Consider the following 9,435-nt stretch of genomic DNA (forward strand, 5'->3'; position numbering starts at 1 on the left):
CTCCGGTTCCTGCACTTGGGAAACATCCTCCCGCCATCCCTTCCTACCGCGCCGGCGTTCCCCGGGAATCCAGCGCCGCTGCGCAACCTGGGAGGCAGGAAGAAGCAGTTCTTTCTCCAACCGTCTCCGGAAAGTGGTGTCAAGGGAAGGCGCCAAGACTACTTCCCGCCATTGGGCTACAACACCCAGGATGGTTCGCTATTCTACCTATGCGTGATTGGACCGTGCCGTCTCCTGCTGCGCAAGCGCAAAGGGATATGCTCTTTGAGGACTCCATTGCCCAGAGTGCATTGCCTTTAGGAGCGCTTTTCTTTCCGTCGAGGGTCGTCAAATTCTCTAGGGGTCTGCAGGGTCCTCAGACTCCGTTACCCAGCGTCCTTTGTGGGAAGACTGTTGCGCACTTCCGGCAGAAGCGCCGGGGTGAGGGGGCGGGGTTTACGGAGCCGGTGGGCGGTAGGCGGTGCTGCCGGTTTCTGGGTGCTGTTCAAAGGCGGCGGAGCTTCGTTAGGAGAGCCAAGTGTGATCTTTGGGGCCGTACTTAGCGTGGGACGAATCTTGTGCTACTGTTTGACGACGTGCGACCTTCCCTTGATGTCGGCCCTCGAGAAGAGCATGCACCTCGGCCGCCTGCCCTCTCGCCCCCCTCTCCCTGGCAGCGGGGGCAGTCAGAGCGGAGCCAAGATGCGAATGGGGTACGTGACTCCTACCTCTTCTCCCTGGAGGCCCAGCCCTGGCCTTCGGAGAATGGTGTCTGGGCGTCTAGAGCGGCACGGGAGGGGAGGTGAAGGATAGGAGAAAATGTTGGCGGCCTGGAGACGTTTATTTGTAGTAGATGGCAATTTGGTGACTAGGGGAGGCTCCAAGTCAATAGAAATTGGAGGACAGATGACACAGTTGACGGGAGAAGGGAATGAGGAAAAGATTGGGGAATAAGAGATGAGAGAAGCAACTCTAGGATAGTGACGGAGGTGGGGAGAATCTGTTAAGGAGGGTTGAGGGAATGACTGAGAGAAAAGAGTAATAGGGAAATAACGAAGGAAAGGTTTGGCAGGAGTAAGAAGATCGTGAGAATTGGATTTTAAAAAAACTGAGAGGAGTAGAGAACATCAGAGACAGGTTTGGAGGAGAGAACGAGGGATCTGAAGCTTCCAGACAGAGTTCTCTGAAGTGTAAGAGGCCGAGTGAGTGAGGGTGTGACTGTGACATTAGGTCTCTTACGGGAGATTGGAGAAAACTTGGATAATAGGCCTAAGAAAAGGTAGAGAACATCCAGGCAGACTGTTCTGAGAAAGCAGGTGTTGATGGCAGAATGCGAAGAGGAAGAGGGCTGAGTTTCGAGGAAGACCATAGACTATAGAGACAGAAATAACTAGGATTGGGGTTTGGTGAATGGAAGCATTGCAGAGGTGAGGTCTGGGAAGCTTAAATACGAAGATTTGGGCTAGGCAGGTAAGATTGAGGGAAGCTGTGTAGTGGTCTAAAACTGAGAATTAGTGAAGCACTGGGAGTAGCCACTCACAGTGTTTTGGGGGAAGAGTTTGGTGGAAATGAAGGAGAGCTGGGTTGAAGAGACAAGCTTGGAAATTTAGAGCCTTGAATGACTTGTGCCAGATAGGGATATTTGCATACACAATTAGTTGAATGTGGACGAGATAGTTTCTGGAAAGCAGAGAAAACAGAATAGGTTTTGAGAAACATTTGAAGTGCTAGGATTCTAGGGATTACTAATTGTAAGGAGAAAGGTGTAGGAGGGATGCTTAGGGATGTCAAGAGGTTTAACTATTTTGTGAATTCTACAGATGGGTTGGTAGTATTCTTGGAGGACAAGAGAGAGAAGCCTTGCCAGGGATTTAGCTCAGTGGTGCTGCCGCCTACCTTGCAAGCGCAAGGACCTGAGTTCAATCCCTGGTACCAAAAAAAAAAAAAGAGAAGCCTTAGGTTCTAAAAAGTAATATGTTAACAATTGATTGCAGAGGAGATGAGGATAGATATGGTATTGTGAAAGCTGATCACAGGAATAAAAAAACCATAAATTTGATTAGTGAGATTGAGAGGTAGCAACATTAGTTAGAAAAATAGGGAGGGAAACTAAGCATCCAACTAAAGACCTGATTGTGACATAGCAGAAAAAAGTAAAAACTTTTGACAGAAGTTAGATCTTTATAAACAGAGGTGGTAGAAGGCCACATACAAGGTAAAATGAAGATTGCTTTGGCTTTAAAAGACAGAAAGTTTGGATTATAACTAGTTATTTGAGAAAATTAACCTGGAGTATAAAATCAATAGCTTTTTTTGTTTTTGTTTTTGTTTTTTGGTACCGGGGATCAAACTCAAGCCCTCACGAACCACTGAGCTAAATCCCCGGCCCGATATAAGTTATTTTTGATATGTGTCTTAGTTGCTGTTTTTCTTAAGCCAACATTTGATGGTCCAGTACAACAAAACTCTTTGATACAAATACAGTATGTGAAAATACTAATTTTTTTATAACTATACATGTTTCAGATAAGTTTAACTAGAGTCAGCTTCTTCATCAAAACGCATTCTCCAAAGATGAATTAAGTTGGGATGGGGGAATACCAAGATAAAGGGAAAATCCACTTATTAGAAGACTCTATGGTTGTTAGTAACTTATCCTTTTAAAACAGATACATTGATCTCTTCAATATTGCTGCTTATACTGGAGAAGAAAGTTCTTTAGGGAAAAAAAGTTCTATAGAAAGATGCTTTTTTATATAGTATGACAGGGTCTCTCACTAATAGTTGAGACTGACTTTTTTTTTTTTTTTGTCCTGGGGATTGAACTCAGGCCCATTGTGCTTTCAAGACAGGCAGCAGAACCACTGAGCCAACTCCCTGGCCCATCTTTATATAGTATGAGGGGAAGAGCAGATGGTGAATATTCTGTGATCTTCAAGTGGCTTATTTTCTTTTTTACTTGCCTTTTGGTAAATTAGTAGGCCTTATTTAAGTCTGATGTTAATGATAATATAGATTCTCTTCTCCCCTCAAATCATAAAGCGAAAAGAGAGCATAGGAATTATCTCATTTTACTACTACACCATATAGTTGAGCAACCGGAGACTTGGAGAATTTTATATTTTGTAAGGTAAATGAAGAGGCTGGGAATAGTTTATCTTAATAATTGTGGAAACTGAGATTCAAATATTCCTGATATTAAGGCTCTCTTAGAAGGTAGGGCCACTAAGGACTGAAACTCGAGTCTGTTGATTCTGATACCTGTTTTTTAGAATCATAGTTGTTATCCTGGGAATACTTAACTTGAGTTGTTTATGTTACTGCTTTATATTCTAGGATTCAGTCTGTTTCCTTAGTCCCAGTTTCAAAGCATCTTTTTTATCCCTCTTGTGGTATTGGAGATTGAACTCAAGGCCTTTGTACTGAGCTATATTTCTAGGCCCCCCTCCTCCCCTTTGAGGCAGGGTCTCATTAAGTGGCTAACTTGCCCAGGCTAGGCTCAAACTTGCCATCCTCCTGCCTTAGCTTCCCAGAGAGCTAGAACAAAACATCTCTGTTTTTTCCTTTTACTCACTTGCTTTTTTCTTATCCCCCCAATCTATCTCTACTCTAGACTTTAGCCTGTTTCCTTAACAGTTTCTTGTGTGACTTACTCTTTCAGCCATTTTTCATGACCTTGCCTCATTTTCACTAAACCTGATTAGCTGTGTTTGTCAATTTAGAGTGTATATTTCAGAGTTTATGATTTTTCTTGTGTTTCCATAATTCAGGTTGGCCTTTTTAATTCCAGAATATTTTTGGGTAATTTAATAAGAGCAATCACTTTTTTTTTGTAAGTACTGTGTACTAGGCATTGTTATAGCAACTTCATGTGTTATTTTATTTAATCTACGTACAACTTTGTGAGGCAGATATTTCCCTGCATTTATTTATTTAATTTATTGATACAAGGGTTTGAACCCAGGACCTTTGCACTGACCTATATCCCCAGCCTTCATTTTGTAGGATTAGGTTTTTCTGTCTTTGCCCAATTTATCTACTACAAGAAGGTAATACCAACACACTGGTGACTGCCAAGTGTAGGGACCAGAACAAGCATTTACTTTTTAAAAAATTTAATTTACTTACTATTTTTGAGACAAAGTCTCATTATTTTGTTCAGGGTGGCCTTGGACTCATTTTGTAGCTCATGCTGGCCTAGAACCCATGCTCCTCTCACTTTAGCCTCTCAAGTACTGGTGTTACAGGTGTGTGCCACCATGCCTGGCATATACTTTTTTTTTGGTACAGAGGATCAAACTCAGGACCTTGTGCTTATGCTTATGAGCAGGAGGCAGAACCACTGAGCTAAATCCCTGGCCCAAGCATCTACTTTTTTTTTGGCGGGGGGAGGGGGGTACTGGGAATCGAACTCGGGTCCTTGTGCTTGTGAGGGAGGTGGTAGAAACCACTGAGCTAAATCCCTGGCCCATCCAAGCATCTACTTTTAAAGGTTAGCATTAAAAGCTTTCTATAGTCATGTCTCAGCATGTCATGTCAACTTTTAATAAGTTTAAAAAGATTTTTTTTTTTTTTGGTTGCAGGGATTGAACCCAGGGCCTCACAAATGCCAAGGATCCCTTCCAGTGATCTATACTCTTTAACCAATCTAAATATTTTTTGCATGTATCAGTGCAAGTTTACTTGTAATGCCTTCCCTGTTCACCTTTTCAAGTCCTACCTACCTTTTAAAATTCATAAAGCTCTTTCAGACTACTCTAGCCCATTCATTTTCTGACTGCAGTCTGTGAGCACTTATAGCCCCTTAATTTTCCCTCACTTGTTTACCTTTTGTTCATTGTATGCCAGTATTGTACTTTTTGTTATTGTGTCAAATTTATGATAGTTTTATGAAAATTCGTTGTTTCCTCAATAAAATAAGAGCTCCTAGAGTATGGAGGCCTTTGTTTATATTTCTTTGTGCTTTCTATAATAGCACAGTTAAGTAAATGTTTTCATAAAATTTGATTTTATAGACAAATTCTTTTATTTTTTTGAGACAGTCTCACTGTGTAGTCCAGGCTAGCCTCAAACTCTTGATCTTTCTCCCTTAGCCTTCCCCGGTGCTAGTATTATAGGCTTGCAGCACCATTCATTCATTTTAAATAAATCCTAAGGCTTTTCCTGGTCAGTTTATCCTACTCTGATCTTTCCATTTTCTGTTTTTTGCAGCATTTATATCATTTATATGATATAATGAATGTTGAAATTTGAATGTCACATTATTTTATTTGTTACTTTTTTTCCCCCATTACCAGGGATTGAACTCAGGACCTTGTGCTTGCAAGGTAGGCTCGGTGCCACTGAGCTAAATCCCCAGCTTTATTTGTTACTTTTTAATGGTTTGTTTGAATTGCAGTACAAGGTAGTTCCATACCTTTAACATTGTTTTCACATCATTATAAATACTCTTATTTTCTCCAACTTTTTAAATATGTAAAAATCATTATCTGCTCATGGATGGTTAAAAAATAGACAGTGGGCTAGAGTTTCCCATAGACCTTGGTTTGTCAACTTCATTTCAATTCATTAGCTCTCTATTTCTCGAGAAAGAAAATAGGTTTTAAAAATCAGGTTGGGCAGTGGTAGTGCATGCCTGTAATCCCAGTGCTCAGGAAGGTGAGGCAGGAGAATTGCCATGAATTTGAGGTCAGCCTGGGCTACACTGAATTCAAGACCAGCCTAAAAGATTAAACAAAAAGCCAAAAAATTAAAAATAAAAAAACTAAACTAGGATTGATTCACTCTCTGGCTTCATTACTTAATAATGCAACCTCAACTTGTTTTTTTAAAGTTTGGGTAAAAGTAATTCTATAGAGTTTTGAGGAGAAAATGAGATGGTATATGTGTATAATTGTTATTTAAATGGTAAAGAAATATAATTGAAAGTGATTACAGTTCAAGTGTAAGATACATTTCTTCTCTTTTCTTTTTTTTTCCCCCTCATTTGGGGTTTGAATCCAGGGGCACTGTACTACTGAGTTACATCCCCAACCGTTTTTTCAAATTTTACATTTTGAAACAGGATCTTGTGAGTTATTCAGGCTGGCCTTGAACTTGCAATGATCCTGTCTTGGCCTCCTGAGTAGTTAGGATTGTAGACATGCATCTCAGCACCTGCACATTTCTTTTGACATTTAAAATAAAGTGTCTTTATAATGCTCCTGGTGATTCTCTTCTGTGAACTTCAAGTCAGCATCAGAATATTCAAAGTGAGTGTTGACAACTTGGGAGAAAATTTTTTTTATTTTTGGTACCGGGGATCAAACTCGGGACCTTGTGCTTGCAAGGCAGGCGGCGGAACCACTGAACTAAATCCCTGGCCCAACTTGGGGGAAAATCTTGAGAGACAAATGTGAAGTAAAGTACTCTTTGAACCACTAAGAACTGAATGATTACTAGGAGAGGTAAGTGTTTTGTCAGATGAGCCAAAGAGAGAGTGCCAGAAGTAAAATAGATTTACATAATTATAAAGCTGGCATGTGGACTGGTAGTTTTAAGAAATATTCCATCACCAGTGTTCTTCTGAGAAACAGAGAACTATATTGGTCAGAGTGATTCAGAAGATAATAGGGCTCTAAATCTGAAGAGCTGTCAGGAATGTCGTATTTTATTTTGCTCACATTTTTCTTTTTATATATGCATTTGTAAGTGATATATGATGGATCTATTTGAGTATAAGAAAGTTACCTTACATAAAAATATGGGGTGATTTTTTTTTTTTTTTTTTGTACGGGGGATCTAACTTGGGTCCTTGCGCTTGTGAGGCAGAACTACTGAGTTAGATCCCCGGCCCTTACTTTACATAAAATAAAATGAAAAAAAAATGTTTTGGCACTGGGAAATTGAACCCAGGGCCTTCACACTGAGCTACATCCCAAGCTCTTTATTTTGAAACAGGATCTCACCAAATCACTTAAAATTCAATCTAGGCCGGATTGAATGTGCAATCTTCCTCCTTCAGCCTCCAAAGTGATAGGACTATAGATGTGTAACCATGCCTAGCTTGAATTCTTTTTTATATAAAAATACGAAGTGAATTGTAAATGATAAAGTAATTGTATTTTGTTCTAAGTAGTTCATCTTACAATTAATAGTGCCTTCTGTATACAATTTTTATATATTTCAGTAGCAACAAGATTGTAATCTACAGTTTTAATTGTGAACTTTTTGTATTTTATTTACTTACCCCAAAGTAATTAGCATATAAGAGCTCAATAAACATTGTAGAGTGAATGAAGTAACATTGAAATACAATAGAAAGATGATAATTTTTCAATAGTTTAGAATGCCCACCTGAATTTAGTAGAGAAGTAGATGGGAGGGAAGAGACTTTTTGAGTATAGAAGTGAGATTAAAATTGTGATTATTGACATTATATAATAATCAACTTGTGCCCTATTCTCCTATGATTCCATATTTTATGTCCTGTTCTTACTCTAGTAAGACAGTATACCTAAGGTTGTTTCATTTACTCTTTCGCATTCTTTAAAATTGAACTAGTTTTTCTTTAAGTATAAGAATCATGGTTCAAGATATATTAAAAATACATTTAATTTAGTTTCCTGTGTTAATCACCTGAACTACAATATTATTGTTAGCTGAATTTCATTAAAAATGGCATGTTAGCATTTTTTGGGTAAGCAGGCTTAGCCATGGATTAAGTATCTTACACGAAAATGGTTTTATGTGAAGTAAGATTTCATGTATTTGCTTGAAATCACATCAGCTAAATATCCTAGCTCTGTCACTGGCTAGCATAAGTCCTTGCTGCAGTGATAATAGAAGTTCAGATTGAGGCTTTGAGCACAAATTTATAGGAAAAATCTTTAATTGGGAAATAAGATAAAATGAAGGGGGGGCACAGCTCTGATAGAGGTCCAGCTGGTCATAGGAAAGTAAAAGAAGACAAAAAGAGCTTCCGTGTGAGGAACTGAAGGGCACAGGTCTGAAGAAGCCTATTCACAAAAGAATGGAGACCAGTTTTGTGGCATGCTGGGTGACCTGGGGTCTAATTGCTCATTATGGTAGCTCTGGAGGAGTCATGGCGGCTGAGGGGCATTTTGGTTCTTTGTTTGTTTCTTGCTTGGGCAGTCTCAGTTTTATGACTCCAGGGTGATCCTAGGTTTGGGGCAGTGGAGACTTATTGGGCATAGCTGAATGTCCTTGTAAATCTCTTTATGTTGGTGTCCTCAGTCTTGAAGGGAGATAGTATAGGTGAGGTAAATTTAGAGCTAATAAACCTTGTTTTGCCAGATTTTAGACAGACAGTCCCTGAATGACTCACATGACTAATGCAGAGCTGAGAAGGGATTTGACCAAGAGTTTCACAAAATGGAAGTCAAGATTTATTCTGCTTTTATTTAGTTGGCTATTTAGGCATCTACCTTTTAGGCATCTGTAGGCCCAAGTGAAGAGTTACCACTTTTACCAAAAACTACTTTTAAGTTCCCAACTGCCTCAGAAGAAAATACAAATCATACTCTTTTTTTTGTACTGGGGATTGAACTCGAGTCCTTGCGCTTGTGAGGCAGGCAGTGGAACCACTGAGCTAAATCCCCGGCCACAAATCATAACTTTTTTTTTTTTTTTTTTTTTTTTTTTTTTTTGAGACAGGGTCTCACTATGTAGTTGAGACTGACCTGGAACTCACTAAATAGCCTAGGCTGGTCTCAAACTCACAACGATCCTCCTGCCTCAGCATCTCAAGTGCTGGGATTACAGGTGTGAGCCACCATGCCTTACTCACAAATCATACTTTTAATAAGTAACAGTTTAAGGGCCCAGGAGTTTATCTTCTGTCCCTATGGTGGTCTCTGTGTCAGCTCTTCATACCTTGTCGTGTCCAGTGCAGGATAGTCTGGGAAATGCACTATTTCCGTTTTTGAATTTCATGGTGCCCAGTTATAAGACAACTTAATATTCTCACCAGTGGCCAACAGAATAGGGTCTAAGATATTTAAAAACATGATAAATCAGTATTAAGTTGAAACTCATTCAAAAGTCATTCTGTGTTTTCTCTCTGGGAATGGCATCAGACAAACTGGAAAGATGACTTTGATTCTTTCTTATGATTTCGTGCTCCTGCTCCCTCCCATCATTGTTACATTTGTAAATCTTGACTTTCTTTTTAGTCTTTCTGGTGCTCAATCTTGCTACAAATATTCTTTACCAATTATTATTCTCTCTGAAGTAGGAATGAATATTCTTGCACCACTTTCTTAGAGGTTTCTGGGTGTTATTGCCAGCATAGATGTCAAGAATGGAGAACCTAGCCAGGTTTGGTGGCGTACGCCTGTAATCCCAGCACTTGGGAGGCTGAGGCAGAAGGATCACTGTGAGTTTGAGACCAGCCTGTGCTACATAGTGAGTTCCAGGTCAGTCTCAAGTACATAGTGAGACCCTGGCTCAAAAACC

At 39.8% G+C, this 9,435-nt stretch overlaps 2 protein-coding genes across 4 annotated transcripts in view; one reads left to right on the top strand and one right to left on the bottom strand.

Moving 5' to 3' along the window:
- C2cd3 (C2 domain containing 3 centriole elongation regulator) overlaps positions 1–376 on the bottom strand; it is a 130,152-nt gene extending 129,776 nt beyond the window's left edge. Inside the window, exon 1 of one of the 3 annotated variants that reach the window (XM_010603279.3) lies at positions 208–376. In XM_010603279.3, coding sequence (XP_010601581.1) covers positions 208–277 — 70 coding nt within the window. In that variant the 5' untranslated portion in view covers positions 278–376. The remainder of the gene's footprint in view (positions 1–207) is intronic. The other 2 variants (XM_010603274.3, XM_010603276.3) reach the window with 2 other exon arrangements.
- Positions 370–9,435, top strand: part of Ppme1 (protein phosphatase methylesterase 1) — a 56,138-nt gene continuing 47,072 nt past the window's right edge. The window contains exon 1 of the mRNA XM_010603272.3: positions 370–692. Coding sequence (XP_010601574.1) covers positions 592–692 — 101 coding nt within the window. The 5' untranslated portion in view covers positions 370–591. The remainder of the gene's footprint in view (positions 693–9,435) is intronic.

Source organism: Fukomys damarensis, unplaced genomic scaffold, assembly GCF_012274545.1.
Source record: "Fukomys damarensis isolate Sample0158 unplaced genomic scaffold, DMR_v1.0_HiC HiC_scaffold_16, whole genome shotgun sequence".
NCBI lineage: Eukaryota > Metazoa > Chordata > Mammalia > Rodentia > Bathyergidae > Fukomys > Fukomys damarensis.